This window comes from Dipodomys merriami, unplaced genomic scaffold (genome assembly GCF_024711535.1).
Source record: "Dipodomys merriami isolate MVZ:Mamm:240054 unplaced genomic scaffold, mDipMer1.0.p SCAF_17, whole genome shotgun sequence".
Lineage (NCBI taxonomy): Eukaryota > Metazoa > Chordata > Mammalia > Rodentia > Heteromyidae > Dipodomys > Dipodomys merriami.
Genome location: NW_027203048.1, coordinates 31,652,308 through 31,673,844, shown reverse-complemented (window position 1 = coordinate 31,673,844; position 21,537 = coordinate 31,652,308). Strand labels below are relative to the sequence as shown.

The 21,537-nt window shown below is 40.9% G+C and overlaps 1 protein-coding gene across 2 annotated transcripts in view; it reads right to left on the bottom strand.

Moving 5' to 3' along the window:
• Window positions 1-21,537, bottom strand: part of Eml6 (EMAP like 6) — a 251,333-nt gene that overhangs the window by 78,362 nt on the left and 151,434 nt on the right. For both annotated transcript variants that reach the window (XM_070025631.1, XM_070025632.1), the window contains exons 14-20: window positions 20,422-20,608; window positions 17,890-17,995; window positions 10,934-11,027; window positions 4,556-4,656; window positions 3,432-3,634; window positions 634-745; window positions 316-443 (exon numbers count right to left, since the gene is read on the bottom strand). In XM_070025631.1, coding sequence (XP_069881732.1) covers window positions 316-443; window positions 634-745; window positions 3,432-3,634; window positions 4,556-4,656; window positions 10,934-11,027; window positions 17,890-17,995; window positions 20,422-20,608 — 931 coding nt within the window. The remainder of the gene's footprint in view (window positions 1-315; window positions 444-633; window positions 746-3,431; window positions 3,635-4,555; window positions 4,657-10,933; window positions 11,028-17,889; window positions 17,996-20,421; window positions 20,609-21,537) is intronic.

Below are 21,537 nucleotides of genomic sequence, written 5' to 3'. Positions count from 1 at the left end.
TTTTCCTTCCTTGTTGACAATGAGAAATGCTATATGTCAAGGAATTTGAGTAGCCTGCACCAGCTGAGGGCAGTTTCTGGTCAGCAACCAGCAAGAAGGAAAGCCTCAATCCTACAATCACAAGGATGAATTTGAACTATAGCCTGAGCGGGCCCCTGCTCAGACTCCTGACCCACAGGAACAGATGACAAACCAGTTTTGTTGCTGGTTTGTGAAACACATCACATAGCAGCAGCAGAAGACCACACAACCCTTGCACAACCCAGCCACAGTCCTAAGGGGAACTGTGTCTCACAACATGTGCACACACAGTACCTGTACAAGCAGCGTCATTGGGCCACTCTTATCAATTTCCAGAATCTCTCCATTTTTGGTCCCCACCAGGATATGGCCATGGCCCAGAGTGATGGCACGAATTGAAGGGTTATCTTCCAAAAGTAGACCTGAGAGGGGAAATGTTGTATTTAGTGCCACAATAAGAAGACTGATAGTATATGTTTCATTCTTCTAGCCCTAAAGCACCACATACTAGGAAGGGATGGAAGGAGGAGAACTGACTTGGCAATAAGCTACTACTGGGACATGTAGCATATTGAAAACAGAAAGCTTCCCATGGACAGTTGGAGGTAGCACCTTTTGAGCTTGTTGACAATGCTGCTCTCTTAATGGCATAGGTCTTTAAGCATCGTTCAAACATGTCATCCCAGAGCTCCACAATTCCATCCTTTCCACCTGTGACAAAACCCTAGGAAGGTACACAAGGAAGAATTACAGACACATCCAAGCCACCAACTGGTCACCCACCCAACAGGACTCCTCCTGGGGAAGGTAGCCTTAGGTATATTTTCTGCCTAAGACTTAAAAACCTGGTGCTAACAATCTTCGTATGGTATTTTTTTCTAGAAGCATCCATTAATATTAAGCACTTTCTTTTTTTTCTTTTCTTTTTCTTTTTTTCTTTGTTTGTTTGTTTTGTTACTGTGTGTCTACTCATAGACATTTAGATCACCGGCCAGCCCTTGGCCCATGGCTGGCTGGTTCTGGGCCTTGTTCTCCTCTATCTTGAATATGAGTTCCCAAATGACAAGGAAAGCCACAAACATCAGCAAAGCTCCCGGTACCTCACAAACACCGGCCAGATGAACTGGAGTGAGCATCACAATTTTTTAAAAAAGTGTTGGAGCCGGTAGCTTACGCTGATAATCCTAGCTACTGAGGAGGCTGAGATCTGAGGATTGCTGGCAGCCCTGGAGGGAAAGTCCTGGAGATTCTTATCTCCTAGTAGAGTGCTAGCTTTGAGCTGAAGAGCTCAGGGACAACCTAGGCCCAGAGTTCAAGCCCCACGACCAACAAACAAACAAAAGAAAAAGGAAAAGAAAAGTGTTGGGGTGGGGACTCAATGGTAGAGGCCTGAATAGCACAGGAGGCCCTATACTCTACCCCTAATGTCTCACACACACACTGAAGCCTGTTTAATATTCAATAACTAAATGGTTCCCCCCAAGAGAAAACATCAGTATTTGTATAATAAAACCAACTTGTTTCATGTTAAAATGCTTGACATGTTGGACTTAAAAAAAACTACAACCTTTATTCTAGTCCAAGATTACAATTTCTTAATTCTAGAAATAGTTTTCTTCTCTGGAAATTTATCCTATATACTAACTGTTCTTGGAAGAGTTCTGTGTGTGTGTGTGTGTGTGTGTGTGTGTGTGTGTGTGTGTGTGTGTGTGTGTGTGTGTGTGTGTATGTGTGTGTGTGATTGTTGTTGTTAAGAGAAGTATTAAGTTTTCCATTGCATTTTCAAGCTTTTAATTTAATGCAATTCAGTATGAATTATTGTTATTCCAGTTAGCCTTCTGCATCTATGGAATCTTGTGACTACAGATTGAAAATATTTAGGAAGAGCCAGGTGTGGGAGGCCATGCCTGTAAACCCAGTATTAGGAGGTAGAAGCAGGAGGCTAAATAATTAAGGGTGCATTGCAAGATTCCATCTCAAGAAAAAAGAAGTAAATAAAAGTTAAAAGCCAGGTGCTGGTGGCTTATGCCTATAACCCTAGCTATTTAGGAAGCTGAGATCTGAGGATCACAGTTTGAAGCCAATCCAAGTAGGAAAGCCCACGAGACTCTTATCTCCAATTAAGCACCAAAAAAGCCAGAAGTGGAGATGTGTCTCAAGTGGTAGAATACTAGCCTTGAGCAAAAAAGCTAAGGGACAGTGCCTAGGTCCTGAGTTCAAGCCCCAGAACTAACACACACACACACACACACACACACACACACACACACACACACGATTAAAGTTATATTAACAAAAACATTGCATCAGTATTGAAAAATATAGGCTTCTTTCATTGTCATTTCCTAAACAACATAGAGCTATAACTGTTGACCTCCTATTCTGTTGTATCTAGTATTATGTTTATGAGAAGCCTTCATTCTGTCACTTTCAGTGAAGCTGAACCTGTCTACACAGGAGCAAACTGGTTATGAAAATCACTTTCATCATAACTAGTTGATGTGTGAGACAAGAAGTAAATCACTTGGTATCTGCTCATTGTGCTACTAAGGCAAAAGACATTGCTGAACTATATATTAGATTTATTCACACTTTTTTGTGTGGGTTTTTTTGTCAGTCATGGGGCTTCAACTCTGAGCCTCGGTGCTGTCTCAGTTCTTCAGCTCAAGGCTAGCGCTCTACCACTTAAGCCATAGCGCCACTTCCAGTTTCCTGGTGGTTAACTGGAAATCAGAGTCTCATGGACTTTCCTGCCCGGCTGGCTTTGAAACGCAATCCTCAGATCTCAGCCTCCTGAGTAGTAGGAGTGAGCCACCAGTGCCCAGCTTAGTACTATGTTTTTTAACTCTGGGCTTTGAGCTTTCTAAGTAAATACTCTACCATTTGTGGCATGCCTCCAGGTTTTTGTTTGTTTGTATTTTAGTTAATTTTCAAATAGGGTCTAATGCTTTCTTCCCTGGACCACCCTGGGTCTATGATCCTCCTACCTATACCGCAGAGCAGCTAGAGATTATAGGCATGATTCACCATGTATAGCTTGTTATTAGAGATAAAGTCTCACTAGCTTTTGGCTAGGGTTAGCCTTACGATGTGATCTTCCTGTCTCCACTTTCCAAGTAGCTGAGATTGTAGGCATGAGCCACTACACTTTGCCTTATCCCTGTACTTCCTAATAGTCTCCTAGGGATTAGAGCCAGCAAATGCAGAGAAATTGTAATAAGGAAATGATTATTGATGAAAAAGAAATGATACAAATATTTGTGTGTTCTCTTTATCTTCCTTTGACTAGAGCTTCATGACAGCTACTTCCTAACTTAAACTGAACTAATTTTAGATCCAGGCATCCTCATAATGGTCCTTCTAAAGACACCCTAAAATTCCAGAAACCTTTTCTGAATAGCACACTGCACCTTATCCAGCGCATACATAGCAAACACGGGCCCGTCATGAGCTTTCACTGTCTTCAGGAGCAGAACATCTTTCCAGATAAAAATGTCACCAGTGGCGGCTCCCGAGAACACGAGATCTTCCATTCGCCCATAAGAAACACACATCATCGTCTCTAGTTTGCCAACGCTTCCAAAAACACCTCTCCTGGAGGTGAAGCCTCCACCTGGAGAAGACCAAGAACACTCAGTATTTTTTAAAAAGCAGACACTTCCTATGATCAGGTAGTATGACCATCTTCAATGAACAGCCAGTGTGTTAGCATCGTGAGTACACAAAGATGCACAAAATGAGCCATGTGGTTCATGCCTACAATCCTAGCTACACAGAAGGCTTGAGATCTGAGGATCGTGGTTTGAAGCCAGCTGGAGCGGAAAAGTCGGAGAGGCTCTTATCTCCAATTAATCACCAAAATACCAGAAATGGAGCTGTAGCTCAAGTGGTAGGATGCCAGCCTGGAGCGAAAAAGCTAAGGATCAGTACCTAAGCCCTGAGTTTAAGCCCTGAGTTCAGTACCAGCACAAAAAGAAAAAAAATGATGGAGCTGATGTAATAATTCAGACGTGATTACCATAACAGGTCTGATTTATTAGTGAGGAGGGCAAATTATTCTTCCATGTTTTCCCATGCCTACTTTCCCATTGCCACCAGCAGCATGTGATCCACAAGTGTTTATTTTAACTACTTTCTGTGCTCAGGGGCAGGGTTGAATTCATGCACTAAATGTAATGACAGATTAATAAAAGAACCCTCAAAATATTGGAAACTTTATTCACCCAACCAAAATGATTATTTCCTACTTAGCAGTCCACCATAATTATTGCTTTCAGCACCAGACAACTCAAGATAAAAATAATCATTTTCCCAGGAGACTATTTCCCAAAGCATTCTATATACTGATAAGTGTGCATAGCACCATATATAAGCCTCATAGCTTAGACATTAAACAGTCCAAAGTAACATGGGAGGGAATATTTATTTCTGTTCCGTTTTAGCTTAACTGGCACAGGGGTCCTCATAGTGGCCAGGTACCCTTTGCAAAGGGCCACACTATCAATCCGGAAGTGAAAAGGCCCCACAACAGTACCTGCTTGTTGCCAGAACTTGATGTGCTTTATCCCAACTGTGACCAGTTTATCCACATGGTGTGGGTTACACTTCACCACAAAGATTTTATCTTTATGTCCCCTGAAACAGACAAAGAGGGAAAATAATCCAGTGTGGATGGAAGTGGTGATACAGTGTTTTATTAACAGCATGCATCTGGTGTGACTTTCATGAAGCACACCAAAAAGTACAACCAAATTAGAGCATGATTTATAGTGCGAACAGGGGCCCACACTGAAGTGATGAGTGTGGCTTTCCTGTCCTCTTTTCTTACCCCAATACTGACACTAAAGGCTATGTAGTTATGCTTTGTGTAAATTAATGAAATATTTACAATGCACCAGAATGCTTCTATAAGACAAAAATCAATGCTACCACGATGGGACTGCATGGAATTCCTGGTGGGGTGGAACACGCCTTTCATTCAGCTACAACAGGGAGCCAAAAATAGGCAGATTGTGGTCCAGGAGCCAGCTAGGACAGAAAGCACGCCTTTCCTGAATCTCTTTTAGGGTTATTTGGTTCATTGCTTCTGTGTATGTTAAGCATAATAGCCCACATGAATGCAAATCAGAAAATCGACATGAACATTTAAAATAATGCATCATTAGGACCAAATGCAAGGGTAGCTCAAAGTAAATAATAATATAACTCATTGTGTTAATGTATTACTATTAATGTATAACTATTTTAATATTACTATTTTCAGAGGCTGAAAAATACTTGACAAAAATGTAACACTCATTTATTATTTAAGAGACATTCAACACAATAACACAGGAACTAATGGATGCTTCAGCCTGAGCCCTTGGATCTTCCTGTTTCCTGAGAAACCTGAATTTTTTAAAAAGCTAATTATACACAGGCTGGTTTTCCACACAGATTGTATGTTGTCCTCCTTTTTTTTGTTTGTTTGTTTGTCGGTCATGGGGCTTGAACTCTTCAGCTCAAGGTGAGCGCTCTACCACTTGAGCCACAGCACCATTTCCAGTTTTCTAGTGGTTTATTGGAGATAAGAGTCTCACAGACTTTCCTGCCGGGGCTGGCTTTGAACCATGATCCTCAGATCTCAGTCTCCTGAGTAGCTAGGATTACAGGATTGAGCCACCGGCACCAGGTACATCCTCCTTTCTTTAAGGGCAGAACATGGAACCACCATTTACCTGCCCATGACACTTGTGTGTGTGTGTATGCACATGTGTGTTTGTGTGTGTGTATGTGTAAACTCAAAAGTATTATTTTTACTTAGTGGCACTCAATATGGTCAGGAAAAAATTTATAACTATTCACATTAAACATTACCTTGAACACACTAAGGCAATTGGACACATGTTGAAAATGAACTATACAGGGCTGGGAGGGTGGCTCAGTGGTAGAGTGCTTTTCTTGCATGCATGAGGCCCTGGGTTCGATCCCTCAGCACCACAAAAGCAGAAAAAGCCAGAAGTGGCACTGTGGCTAGCCTTGAGTTAAAGAGCTAAGGGACAGTGCCCAGGCCCAGAGTTCAGGCCCCACAACTGACAAAAAGGAAGAAAGAAAGAAAAGAAAGGAAAGAAAGAAAAGAAAGAAAGAAAGAAAGAAAGAAAGAAAGAAAGAAAGAAAGAAAGAAAGAAAGAAAGAAAGAAAGAAAGAAAGAAAGAAAGAAAGAAAGGAAAGAAAGGAAGGAAAGAAAGAAAGGAAGGAAAGAAAAGAAAGGAAGGAAGAAAGAAAGAAAGAAAGAAAGAAAGAAAGAAAGAAAGAAAGAAAGAAAGAAAGAAAGAAAGAAAGAAAGAAAGAAAGAAAGTGAACTATACAAGTTGTGGGTAGAGATGGGGGGTGGAACTAGTAGACAGTGAGGGAAGGGGTGACATTGTTTAGAAAGAAATGTAGTTATTACTTGACCTTTAACTGTAACACCTCTGTATACTACCCTAATAATAATAATAATAATAATAATAATAATAATAATAATAATAATAAGGTATTTTACATCTTAAAAAAAACTGTGTGGAGTGGCATGTACTTGTCTTCTCAGCTATAACAGAAAAGTCATGATATAAACTGGCCAGGAATGCATGTGAGACCTTATTCCAAAAAATAATGAAAGCAAAAAGTGCTGGGCTCAAGTGGCTAAATGTCTGCCTAGCAAATGCAAGGCCCTGGGTTCAAACTCCAGTACCACAAAACAACAAACCAACCTAAAAAGTCCTATTTCTCTGATTTTGGACAAAAAGACTCGGTCCTAAAAGATTTTATTTCTCCTTACTTAATAATAACAGCATGACAATTCCTAAAACTGCCCCTTTCCAGTTAGAAATGTCCAGCTAAGCATGTTCAGATCCAACGATACAATGTTTTGAGATTTCAATCCTCTTCCTTCCTTCCTTTCTTTTCTTTTTTGGCTGTACTTAGGGTTTATACTCATGAACTCATGCTTGTAGTCTGGGCCACGCCTCTGCTCTAGTTTTCACTGGTCATTTTTAGAATAGAGCCTTGCTTCCCACCTGGTATCACACTCGAGTCACCATCTGCTTACTTTTAGGCTTCTCATCTTGCTGGGATCACAGGCATGTAGCACTGTGTCCAGATTACTCCCAGGGAGATGGAGTCTCATGGACTTTTCTGCCCATGTTGGTCTCAGATCAAGATCCTCTCAACCTCAACCTGCCATAGCCATTAGCTATGGATTTATAAGGGACCTGTTAAGTTTTCTGCCCCAGGTGGCCTTGAACCTCAAACCTCCTATTCTCAAGCTAAGATTACAGATATATGAGAACAGAGAGAGACAGACTGACAGAGACAGATACAGAGAGACAGAGGAAAAGAGAGTGACAACTGAAGAGAGATTTGTGGGATGCTGGTAGTTATTGTAGTTGGGTGACTGCTACACAAGGGTGTTCCATTTACCATTCCTTCCACTTTTGTGTAATTTTTGAGCATTTTTTATAACAAAAAGTAAAATGAGAGAGAGAAACAGTGTCTCCGGATCCTATTTAGCTGGAAAAAGAGGAGGTGGGATTGATTTGAAGGCTTTCTCCAGTTATGTCTTTAAGAGCCAAAAGTGAAGATGGATACTTGAGGCAGAGTGGCTCATGCCTTTGATCCCAGCTACAGTGAGATAAGAGTATCCAAGCCAGCCCAGGTAAAATGTGAGTGAGCTGCTATTTCAGAGTATTAGTGTGTGCCTGTAATCCCAGATACTTAGGAAGCGGAGAGAGGAGGACCACCATCTCAGGATGGCCAAAGGCAAAAGTGTAACATTGTATCTGAAAAAAAATAACTAAAGCAAAAATTGCTACCACTGCAAGGTGAAGTGCTAGAGCACCTGCTAGCAAGTATGAGGTCTCAAGTTCAAACCCTGGTAGCTCACGCTTGTAATCCTAGCTCCTTACTTGGGAGGCTGAAGTCAGGAGAATTGAAGTCCAAGGCCAATCAGGCCTAAAATACAAACAACTCATAAGATTTCATAAAAAGTCTACTTCTCCTGGCTTTCAAAATGCAAGTCACTGAGTTCAAACCCTAGATACACACACACACATACACACACACACACACACACACACACATGCACACAAGTGCACACACACACACACACACACTCTCTCTCTCTCTCTCCATTTCTAATGATATGACTGCAATCACTTATCTAAATTAGCAAAGGTGTAAAGAAACTGCTAACAAAGATTGGCTCAAGTCTCTTAGAGATCTTATAAGATGTCAGTGCTGCCATTTCTGTATCTCTCTCATTCCTCTGGGCTGATAGAGCACATTTCCTTAACCATGTCACACACGAGGGGTGGTCTCCAGGAATGCCAGGCCACGCTGCCCGCACACAGACACAGGAGTGGGCAGCGTGGTTTGAGACGCCATCTCAGGGTTAGACGGGTCCCACCCTGGATGTGGAAACCACTGCTGCTCAGTATACCGGCAGGGGCAGGTGTCAGTCCAACCTTGCAGAAGGCACAGTGGGCAATACCTGCGATGCAGAGGTACAAAGTGAAGGGTCAATTGTTTCTGACCATGAGTTAGGCCCACTAGAAAAGTGAAGAGGACTCCTGGAATGCAGGCAAGGCCATTCCATAAAGTATTGCTTCCTTGTCACTTTTTTAAGGCCTTGGGAGTTTTTGTTTGTTTTTTCCAAGACTGGGGCTCAAACTTGGGATCTGATGCATTTGCTCATGAACTGGTGTTCTACCACCTGAGTCATGCTCACAATGCTGTGGTTTTGTTCTCTGGAGACAGGGTTTCAGCAGGTAATACAGGCTGGCCTCAAACTCAAGATCCTTCTGCCTCAGTGTTCCAAGTTCTGAGATTAGAGCCATGTATTACCACTCCTGGCTTAGTTAGCTCAGCACTGTCAGCTAAGGCCATAAATAGAATTTTTGCTTAATTGTCTTGTTGGTAATTTAAGTACTTATGAAACTGTTTACTATGGTCAATATTATACAAGTAGGTATTTTTATAAATATGAATAATCACAGTTACATTTAGTATGTATTTGTCCAAAGTGCGTTACCAGTCCCTGACTTTCTTCCTGGGAAAGAGCCCTTGGCTAATGCCATGATTGCCAAATGTTCTCTGAAGATAGTTCTTTCACCAGGTGTCTTGTTTTGGGAATAGCTCATAGGCCTCAGAAACAATACTAAGTGTGAACTGCATTATTAAGATAATGGCCATAAAAATGCATTATTAAGATATGTTAGGTTATTTTGTGCTAGTTAAATATAAGTAATACCATCCAACAAGTATGTAAGATATACCTGTAACTGTCATCCTAGCCATGATAGGAAGCAAAAAAAAAAAAAAAAAAAAAGGAGGATCACAGTCCAAGTGTTTGCCTGGGTAGAATGTAAGATGTTTCAAAAACAACCAATAAATTTTAAAAAGTATGTATATATGTGTTATATGTAAATGTATGTATATATATGTATGTATATATACATAGAGAGAGAGAGAGAGAGAGAGAGAGAGAGAGAGAGAGAGAGAGAGAGAGAGACAGGCAGAAAGAGAAGAGAGAGAGCGCTATAAGCTTGGTTCAACAGAAGACTGCCTGCCTAGCAAGTGTGAGGTCTTGAACTCAAATGTCTTTACCATCAAAAAGAAAACAAGAAAGAATTCTTTCTTTGGTTTCCATTAACTCTCAAATAACTTGGATCAGCCACAGTGGCGGAGGATTTTCTAGCAGGAAAGTTGCGTTTCTGTCTTTGAAAATCAGGCACTTGCTTTTCTTCAGATTACTTATAGATGCAGGTAGTACACTATTAAACATATAAACTAAAACTCAGGACTTTGTGCAGGAGGAAAGCAGAGTTCTGAGTCCTGCGCGGTGTGCAGGGAAGGGTAGGGCCAGCAGGAAAGCACTTGTGCAGGCAGATTTATGAGCTGCCCCTCTGCCAAGAATTTCAGCTCGAGAGAGTAGTCATCAGAAAAGCTTCTCTCTTTCTCCTAAGAAGGTCAGCTGCAGTCCTCGAGGCTCCATCCACTGTCTCCAACAATGTGTAGATCTTCATTCATGAAACTGTGCTGTCAAAACGGCATTTCCCCAATTTAGCATTGGAGAGGACAATATTAACTTACAATGTGAACTCTGGGCCTCAAGACCATGAATTTAAACATGTTTTGATGTTGCAAAACACACAGGAGGGCGCCGGTAATGTGAGGAAGAGGGAGGCAGGAGGCGTTTCAGAGGCCTGGGCAACAAGTTGTCTGGCTGGATGGCGGCTGCCCCATGATCTTGCCTTCTGACCTGGGCCAGGCACGTGGCTGGGCTGGATGTTAAGTCGTAGAAAGTCAAGTTCAGACTTAGCGCTGATTCAGCACGGAAGGAGGCCGGGGCGAGGGAGGACAGGTGGGCTATAAACGGCAGTTGGTCTTGAAGAGTCTATTTATAAGATGGGGGAGATTAGGGAAACAATTTGCCTGCTCGGAAAGCAAGTGGCAGATGCTCAGGCGGGGCCTCTTTTGCTGCATGCTGCTGCCTATGACAAATGGTGCTTCTGACGAGTGACACTGACAATCCTTCACAGATGCAAAGACAGGGGGAAAACAAGGGGCCAGGCATGAACCTGAGGAAAGCTGCTGGTCTGCTGCTGATCAAAAGCTTTGGTTGAGGTAATACACCAGATGCCTGAAAGCAAAGTGATGAAGAGCTCTCTGGGAACCCTTCCAGAATTTTCTAATTCTCTACAACAAACATTCACTGGTGTACATCAGGTTTGGCACCAGAAAACAAGTGTGATGTTTTCGCTTGGGTGTGAAAGCTTTCTATGTGAATTTCCACCTGAGTTTGAAGATGAAAGCTTAGCAGGAAATGAAAGCTATCATCTTTTACCAAAGCATGCTATCAGCAAAATATCATAGGAACCCAGCAGCTTCTTACCTTGTTGTGGCTATTTTTTCTCCTTTTTTCCAGTCCCAAAATACAATACTGTGAAAATCATCCAAACCAATCGACACCAGACATTTTCCATCAGCTGCATAAAAACAACACAAATCTCGAATGACTTCTTTCTTTATCAAAAACACACAAAAAATTTATAGGCTGTAAAGATGAAGGAGACTTGATCTTAACAATCTTCTTTAGGCTCAAATATATTTGAAATACAATAGAGTCAGGTGACTGCACAGAATAAAATCATGATCAGCATCAGTCAAGCGTCCTAGGACATAACTGCTTGCTGAAGTCAATCACTGACCTGACGTTCTAATCTGAGACACAGAATTATGGGTAATGTCTCAGGTATGTCACAAAAGTCTTATGACTGATAATTTTGTGTATCAGAGACAAGACTCATGACATTTTTGGGGGAGCCAGTCCTGGGGCTTGAACTCTGGGTATTGTCCTTTAGCTTCTTTGGCTCAAGGCTAGCACTCTACCACTTGAGCCACAACATTTCTTCCAGCTTTTTCTGCATTTGTGGTACTAAGGAATCGAACCCAGGGCTTCATGCATGTGAGGCAAGCACTCTACCACTAAGCCACATTCCCAGCCTGCCTCATCACATTTACTGAAAGAGTCACTTGCTTTTGTGACTCTGAGTTGATTTTCCACTTTAAGCTGGGATTCCATTTTTCCCTCCAAGATAAAAGCACTATCATCAGAACCAAAGTTAACTTCAAAAGTTCTTTCAAATTTTAACTTTGTAAGTCTCTTTCAAAAGATGATTTTCAATTAAAAATTTCTGATATTATATTTTCCCCCTATTTCAAATGTCATGTGCTTGCTATACGACATTTAGAAAACATACTAAAGAAAATACTAAAAGCATCCCCATTCCTAGGCCTATATTTGGTCCTTTTCTAAATGTCCTCTGAAAAAAGCAGTCTCATACTAGACAACCGATCATCTTATCTCTTCTATGATATCATGAATATTTTCCTAATTATTAAGCATTTATAGTATTATCAATGATTACTAGAATTAGGACAGTTAGGCTGTATCTCATCCCCAACTGTGTGTGTGTGTGTGTGTGTGTGTGTGTGTGTGTGTGTGTGTGTGTGTGTGTGTGTGTGTGTGTGTGTGTGTGTGTGTGTGTGTGTGTGTGTGTGTGTGTGTGTGTGTGTGTGTGTGTATGCATGCAGGCACTGTTGTGGGAGTTGAACTCAGGGCCTGAGCACTACCCCTGAACTTTTTTTGCTCAAGACTAGCACTTTATCACTTGAGCCATAGATGCACTTTCTGGGATTTCCTGCCCGGGCTGGTTTTGAACTATAATCCTTAGATCCCAGTCTCCTGAGTAGTTAGGATTATAGGCATGGGCCACTAGCACTTGACTCTCACTCAAAACCTTTTAAAGTAGAGAGAACAGAACAACAGAAGCAATGATATTTCTTTTATTGTTCAAGAAAGGAGAAGAGATTCAGTCAAAAAGCCTTTCTTTTGCTGCTTTGTCAGAGGCTAGGTTCATAAAGAAACTCTGCTCCCCATGCAGGGACTAGGAGATCCAGCTCATTCTGCATCAGGCTATCAGGGTCTCTCCTGTGACTAGAGGACCAGGCATTAGGGTAAAGCAACACCAGTATATGATACACTGCCTGCCCATCCACTGACCCCCTCAGGATCTCAACTGTTACTTTCAAATGGCAGGCCTAGAGTAGAGCCCAAAAAACAAATTTAATTGAGTCCCTTGTATTTTTACTGGCTATATCTAGTAACCCTACTTCAAATTCTAACCAATGGTCATCCTTTGAATGCATGTGGCTATGCAAAGACCCTCCTCTGTGCAAAAGGGAAACACTAGTCTGCTCTTCCCTGTCTAGAGGAAGAATAAGAGTAGGAGGAAGAAAGCATTCAGCTTAATAAACCAAGCCCTCCCCACCCACAACCACTATTACATATCATTTAAAGATTTAAAGTAACTTGAATCTGCAAAGCTACAGAATTTCATGCAGACTTCCTGTACTTTCCTGGAGTGACTGTCACCACCAGGTGGTGAATACAACCAACAACCAATGTCCAGATGCTTGCATTTAACCAGACTTCAAATTGGGCAAGGTCTCTGGCAAATGCACTTGGGAAAAGGGACCAATAATGACTTTCTATTCACTACTGGTATGGCCTGGCTATGTTTCTTTAGCATGGTTCTGTATCAAGTGATTGCATTTTTTATGTTTTCTCTCTCTCTTTGAGCATCATCCATCTTTTAAGATTAATGATAATTGTATCACATAATCCTTACACTGAGCTAGTTTTTAGTGAATGCTGATGATGGCAGTTATACTGAAGGAGACAAGGAAGATAAAGATAGATTATGTCTCTCTGTCTGTCTATCTGCACACACACTGGGACATGCTAATTTATATAGGACTCTAGTCATTCACATACAGAGGCCAAAGGAGGATATGCATAGGAGTGGTGGACAAAGTCTCAATAACTATGTACAGATGATCATATAAAATAATTTTCTATGAAGCTAGGCGTTGGTGGCTCACGCCTGTAATCCTAGCTAGTCAGGAGGCTGAGATCTGAGAATCACAGTTTAAAGCCAGCCTGGGCAGGAAAAGTCTATGAGACTCTTATCTCCAATAAACCACCAGAAAACCGGAAGTGGCGCTGTGGCTCAAGTGGTAGTGTGCTTGCCTTAAACTGAAGAGCTGAGGGACAGCGCTCAGGCCCAGAGTTCAAGCCCCACGACTGACTGAAAAAAAATATATGTATATATATTCTATGAAATGAACTCCAAGAAAAGGAAACAAGAGACATTTTTAGTTGCCATTGTTGCTGTTTTTCTTTCTTTTCTTTTTGCCTTATTTGTTTGTTTGTATTTGAGAGGGTAAGGGAGGAAACATAAGATGTGGAACAGGATGAACAAATATGACAGTGATGCTCACTAGATGCTATGTGGAAAATGATTGGCTATCTTATGGGTGGGGACGGGAGGGAAAGACTGGGAGAGGCTGATAGAAGGGGAGACATGGTTCAAAAAGAATCATACTCATTACTCATTACCTCATTCATGTAACTGTAACTCCTTTGTACATCAACTCTACAATAATACATAATCTGCTAATAAAAACAGATGTGTCTATAGGTGATATGACAGCAAAGAAAAGGCACCATGTAATTTTGCTCTAAAAACTCAAATGTCTTGATTACCATTCTTTTCAAAAGCACTGCATAAATATTCAATATCCTTTCTCTTTTGGCCTTTGTGAATTCTAAAGTTTAGGTTGTGTTTTGACAGCTGTGTAGCTGCATGAATTTGTTCTTAGGATGCAAGTATCTACACATTTAAAATGACAGTTTTTAAAGTTTCTGCCTTCTGAGGCAGGCTTAAGGATAATTGTGTAGATTGTATGTATGCAGGGAGGGGGTTGCTTCATCAGCTTCCACTCTGTTATGTGACCTTCTCTACCCCAGCAAGCAACCCCAGCTGTGGGCAGCCCTGAAAGGAATGGTACAAATCCAGAGGTGGCCCGACAGCCACACCTCCTCTCTGGGCACTTGTCTTGAAGCATGCAGGTAAAAGCTATTTATTTCTTCATAGCACGCACATTGGAAATATAATTGGCTTTCTTTTCATTTTTGCTGGCTTTTGATGCCCCTGTGGGGACTTGACCTTAGCTTCGAAAACCTATTGTTCCTTGACCAGTTAGCTGTTTTTCTATTTGAGGCCATATTTTTGAGTCTAGGTAAGAGTGCCCTTTCAAATCTTTCCAGTCACAGTAGGCATTAATTATGGATGGCCGTGACAGAGTCCACAAATAATTCGAAAGCACTTACTGTCAACAGTAAAGGACAAATTAGAAAGAGAAACTTTTTATTCTGACAATAATAAGTTGGTCCTTCTATTCCAGACTCATTAAAAATGCATAGGCTTTTTCAAGTGAACATGAGGAAATCAACTTAGGGTTAAATGTGTGCTTATCTATCTATTATCCCATAAAGTTTTTTTTTAATATGCAGATGACATTTAGGCTAGAAAGTATCCATGTGGCTGAACATTTCTGTCCAGGATAGTTTTCTTTTCCTGTAGAAACACTTTCACCACTACAGGGCAAAAACAAAGATGGCCCTTTCTCTAGAAGTGACCAGGAATCAAAACATTAAAAGAGCTGCTCAGTTTGGTGGAGTAATAAAATCTACTCCTTGTCTGCATCATCTGGAATCATGGATCATATTATAAGAAAAATTTTTGATTAATAATATCTTTGTTCATTTGCTTTAGCAAGCAATTATAACAGATTATTCTAAAGCCCCTTGTATAATCAACTCTATAGAAGAATGACTCTAATAATTAAAAAATCCTATTTATATTTCTCTAACTTCCCTGCCACATAAAATTCCTTTGTTTATGTTAACACACATATACATTTTCACATGGAATCAATGAGATGCCATTTTGAATTCTATGTTTTCCTTTACTTGATATGTAGAAATGTTCATGGAATATACATAGTGAACAAACTTGACACTTTAAATTATAGCTTTTATGAAACCCTGCCAAATTGTTTTCTAGCATTATTGAATCAATTTTCCATGTGACCAAAACCTGGGTATACTGAATTCCCATAATCCTATAAACATTTAGGCTTTATTGTCTTTCGCTGCTTGAGTGTCTTGTATTTATATAATTAAATGAATGTTTATTTTTCATTAGGCATACACATATGTATGTACCAGCAAAATACATTTTAGGAAAAAGGTAACTGAATTCATGCTGAGAAGCAGAACAATTGTGGAGAAAAAGCAGAAGAAATTCATTCAAGTCTTTGGGATGGAGCCATATATAAACTAAAATTATGGTTTCCACTTAGATTTTACTGCTTTACCAAGGACACATAGATCACGTATTTTAACATTGCTTGCCCAAGCTTTTGGAAACCTTTGACTTGCTTATCAAGTGTGTATCTGAACATTTAACTTGCAGACAGTGTGTTGAATAGTCTTCTCTCCCCATGACACACAGGGACCCTGATAAGTACCAGGACTGTCCCAGTGAGTACCAGTAAGGAAGGACTGTCTAGCCTTGATTTTACCAGTTCACAACCACCAGAGGTAGGGAGTCATTTCTGATAATGATTTAGCAATTCCAATTTGTATAGTGGATCATAGCATGTGAAATGTGCATGTTGTAAAAAAAATAAAATACTGTGCTTTGCACTGGCAAGGGATAAAGACAATGTCCACCCACACATGGTTTGTAATGTGCATTCTACTAATAGTTAAAGGCAAGTCACAGCTCATTATGCAAAACTTCATGTGTTTGTTTATTCATCGCCAACACTTAAAAGCATTTTCTGTGCCTGCCATGACACCATGTGTGGTGGGAACAGAGGTGGGCTTTCCTGCCTGTGTTAGTGTACGCCAAGCACAGGGCACAGGAGATGCGACACAAAGTAATACAGCGAAACACGGCCGCTGACAGGTGCCACAAAAACCATCAAAACAACAAACTGAAGAATGCAGAAGAGAGATGGATGATTTCTTTTTCTTTTTTTTTTTTTTTTTTTGTCAGCCATGGGGCTTGAACTCTGGGCCTGGGCGCTGTCCTTCAGCTCTTCAGCTCAAGGCGAGCACTCTACCACTTGAGCTACAGCGCCACTTCCGGTTTTCTGGTGGTTTTTTTGGAGATAGGAGTCTCACAGTCTTTCCTGCCCGGGCTGGCTTTGAACTGTGATCCTCAGATCTCAGCTAGGACTACAGGCGTGAGCCACCAGCACCCGGCTAGAGATGGATGATTTCTACCAGAAAGGATGGAGGAGAAAATGTTCAGCTTGGTCTTAAAGGATGGTAGGACTTGCACCAATACATGCAAACAGCCTGAGTAACGATCAGAGGCTGAGGAGAATGGAAGCACATGGAGGTTTTACTGGTAGGAAGATGCGAGGCACATGAACGGGTTGGTGCAAGAAAAATGCTAGAAAAGAAGGTCAAGGCCAGGTCAGGAAAGGCTTTGACCAAGGGCAGGACATGGTAGCAATGACCACTATGCTTCCAGAAGACTTTAGAATAGGTAGGAAGGACTAGAGGAGCAGGGACGGAATCAGAGACTACAATCACATGGATGAGAGGACGCGAGGGCTTGAACTGTCGGAGCAGAGCGGATAGAATGTAAAAGGATGATTGGAGTGTGGATTCATAGGCCTTAGTGACTAACATGACATACATTCAATACTTAAATGGCATTCAGACAAAGGACATTAGAGTTTGTTTTATATAGCACATTTAGGAGGAGTTGCTGTTTTACACCTGACCTACTTTCTACTACTGAGATCATTGAAAATTTCTAGGTAATAACATCTTTTGTTATTTTTTGGACCCTCATCCTCAAATTCTAACTTAAAAGAGACTTTCTCTAAAGAAAATGGCACTCATCAGCTAGTATTTGTGTAGCAGTATGTAAATGGAGGAGAGGAAAGCTCCCGTTTTATTTTTGTCTACTATGGAATTTATTTCCAAAATACCAATGTTGTAAAGTGGCCCATTTCAGAGGAGCTGCGGCCATCCCCCCAGCGCCTTTATATTTTCAGTCAGAAGCTTCTCTACTCATTTGGAGGTGGAATGGATGTCCCGAGCGGCTGCCAGATATTTGTAGCTAAGCCTTGGCAACAGCAGCAGCAGCTGCTCTGGATTTCAGATCGCTCAAGCAAATCCGGACCCAGTGTGCACTCTGGCCTGACCTGGGAGAGGGAGGCGGGAAGACTAGCAAAGGGTGTGTCATCTGAAGACCACATTTTTCCAATCTGGTAAACTGGTCATATCGGACTCCCAGTATCAGGCTGGGCTGACCTCATCACAAACAGAACCAAATGGGGACAGAAAATGATCTGGAAATAAAATGAACCATAGAGCCATCTGCAGTGACTCTGGTGGAAGTCACTGAGGTTGCTTACCTGAAAACTCGAGGGCGCACACCCCTCTCTGATGCTGTCCTTTCAGCAAGGACAAGCATTTTAGCGTTTGTGTGTCCCACACGTGGATAGCCGCGTCTCTTCCCACCTGGAATAACAAGACGAGTGTATTGTGAATTATTTATAAACTATAAAGAATTTGGTGCCTTAGAATCAAGCACTACTCACAAATCAAGAAGTGCACATTATCTGGAAAGTGGAAAGAACACCGGAAATAACCTGGTCCCTCAATTTTCCAGATGAAAACAATTGGCTCAGGGCTCCCAGTTAAAAGCATTTTTCTCCTACCCCGCCCCCCCAGTACCAGAGTTTGAACTTGGTTTTAATGCTTGTTAACCCACTTGAGCTCTGCTCCCAGCAATTTTTTTTTTTTACTTTATTTTTCAGATAGGGCCTCATGTTTTAGCCCTGAGTGGCTGCAAACTCATTATTGAGATGAGTCTCAGTAGTTTTTTGTCCAGGCTGTCCTTGAACCACAATCCTCCCAAACTCAGCCTTCTGCATAGCTAGGATTACAGGTGTGAGTTACCACACCCTACCCTCAGTTAAGAGACCTTTAAGACCCATTTCAAATGTCCACTGTACTTTCTTTTTTTTAATCTTTCCCTATGCTGCTTTGTCATATTTCATAAGACTCTACTTTGTGGTCAAAGAAGTCCTGTGTGTGTTATGACATTATCCACAAAGTTCTTCCCACTCTTAATCTCTCTCTCTCTCTCTCTATCTCTCTCTCTCTCTCTGTTTTAATTGGTTGTGGGGCCTGAACTCTGGGCTTGGGCATTATCCCTCAGCTCTTCAGATCAAGGCTAGCACTCTACCACTTGAGCCACAGCGCCACTTCTGGTTTTCTGGTGGTTTATTGGAGATAAGAATCTCACAGACTTTCTTGCTCAGGCTGGCTTTGAACCATGATCCTCAGATCTCAGCCTCCTGAATAGCTAGGATTATAGGTATGAGCCACCAGTACCTGGCCTCTTAATGATTTTCTACCACTGGAAGGCCCAACTCTGCTTCTATCCCTGAGAAATAAAAGTTTCATGGCTTTACTATCTGTCACTAAGGCAAATTGTCCTTGTGGGGATATGAGCTTCTACTGTACTAATTTCAACAACAGAAAGAAATTAAAATAGCAAAATAATATTCCTTATAATACAAAGGGGAAAAAAGACCTTACTGAGTATGATGACTCCAAAACAGAAAACTAGCAGCCATAGGGACCCAGGGAGCCCCTACCTGCTTTGTGGAGGTCTAGACTCTACTCACACCTTTCCCCAGTTCATTTCCCATCCCCTACCAATGACTGCTGGCATCTTATCTGCCAGTTACAGTACTGGTATATGCAAAGAACCAATCTCTGGCCTTCACTTTCAAAAGAAAGGTAATAAATCTCATGAACCGGGAATAACTTCTTTATAAGACAGATAAAAAAGTAAGTGCAAGTAGTAAGGCAAAGCAATGATGACTTTCTGTGAAGCTCACTGATGTCAGCTAACTCAGAACTGATGGTCAACCCTGCAGTTGGACAGGAGCAAACCAGTTTGTAAAGTGGTATGTTTTAGGGTATTTTTATAAGCACTATAAAGATTATTGCTCATTTTTCTCCCCAGATGCACGTTTTCTATGGGTTGATACCTTTGACTCTCTCAATTTCAACCATGAATCTCATCAAGCTTAAGTTAAGAAATCCACTCAGAAGCCGCTACCACCTGGATGTCAAGTCTCAGAGACAGAATTTAATGGTCTCGTGCTAACCTTTGACAAAACATCAAGAGATTGTTCTTGGAATTTGTAGCTTAGTGGACATTGGAGTATTACCATCAATGAAAAGTTTGTGATCAAACTAAACAAAAGCAAAATATACATGCCTGAAAAAAAGAATACACTGAGAATACTTTGGATACTTCCACCATTTTCCTAGCAAGATCATCCTTAGTTTAACAGATACTTTGTTTACTCAAGTTTTATTGCTCTCCCTTCTCTGCTAAATGTCAGAACAGACAGAAGGCCTTGGTTTTGAGCAACTTTTTAGTTACAGACTCAATTCAAGGTTTAGGCATTCTAGAAAATAGTTCATATAAAGTGTAAGGTTTTGTTTTTCAAGGCTAGAGCATAAAGTGATGTTAGCTACAGTCTTATGCTTTTCTTACAGTTTTGTAAAAATTACTACAACCTAGCTGTTACAATAGTTAAATATTTTTGGTACAAACAATATTTACTATGTAAGATATGTTAAATGCTGGTTATATAGTGATAAGGAAATACAAAAGTTGTTCCTTCATAAACTGTTCACTACCAGCTGTTCTCATTCAGATTTCATCCCTTCAAAAAGACAGTTCCTAAGAGGCTTCCTACGATTCTAGAATATGTTGATTGGTTCATTCTTCCATCATTACAGAATGATCCAATGTTCTCTGAATCTTCAGCCTCCTGCCTCATATTTACTTCTACTCAGTACTTCTTGAATTTGTCCTCTCTCTTTGGCTAGGCCCCCAGTCTTAGAGGAGAGATACACACCTGTCCAGTGGCCACATAATCCTTCACGGGATGGATGGTCAGGCTGAGAATGTCATCGTCATGCCCCAGGTAGAGTCTCTGGGTGTGTTGTTGCCTGTTGTACACAACAGCAACTGCGGCAATATGGTAGACCACTTCTCCAGCTTGTGTGTAGAACAGATTGTTTCTACAGTCATAGCCTCTGTAACTGAAGGACAAGGCAGAGAAATGCATGCTGGTTGAATGAACAGGAAATGTGAGATGCAGGTGTTCTCAGAAACAAAGCAAACATGCTGAGGAAAATATGTGCAAGCGGAGCCCAAAACACAATTGTTTTGTGTTAGCTAGAAGAGGAGCTCTGAGCACAGGATGACTTTCTAAGAGGCACCTGGGCACTGATCTGATCCAAGATCCTCAGCTACTAAATATGTTCTTTCCTGAAATCCATCCTTCTGTGAACTCGCCCCTGATCAGGCTTTCTTACTTCATCTCTCCTTTCACAATACTCTTCTTCTCCCTCTTTTGAGGTCACTGTCCTCCATCAGGAATCTTAGCATGGGTGTTATGCTGGGGCATGGAACCTTCCAGGGGCACCAAAACAAAGAGGCAATTCATAGTACAACTCTTCATGACTGGAGGAGGGATCCTTTGAAAATCAAGTGATCTCTAGTTCTTTACTTTTTAACAAAATTGAACAGAGGCATAAATGAATAGATTGATTACTACTTTTGTGATATATCAAAATCAAAATATTATTTGTCCTATAATACAGAAGGAGCTTAAAGAACAGAAAAACACTGCTATGACAAAATCATTTCTATCTTGCCTACTTTTAATGAGAATAAACTCTCAGTGCTTAATTTGTAAAAAAAATGAAAAGTGGAATAGACTCAATGCTAAACTCTACCACATTCTACCAAGAAATGATATATATGCACAGATAGCTGAACTAAAAAAATACTTGATTAAAATAATTTCCAATATTGAATAACATAACTTGTAATATTTATATTGATGTGGTCAATTTTTCCCTACAAATAATTATAACAATTCAGTTAAAAGATTAAGAGCAGCACTGGATAACAGAAATATGGAATGTACCACATAGGAGATAAAAATCTTCTTAGTTGCCACATT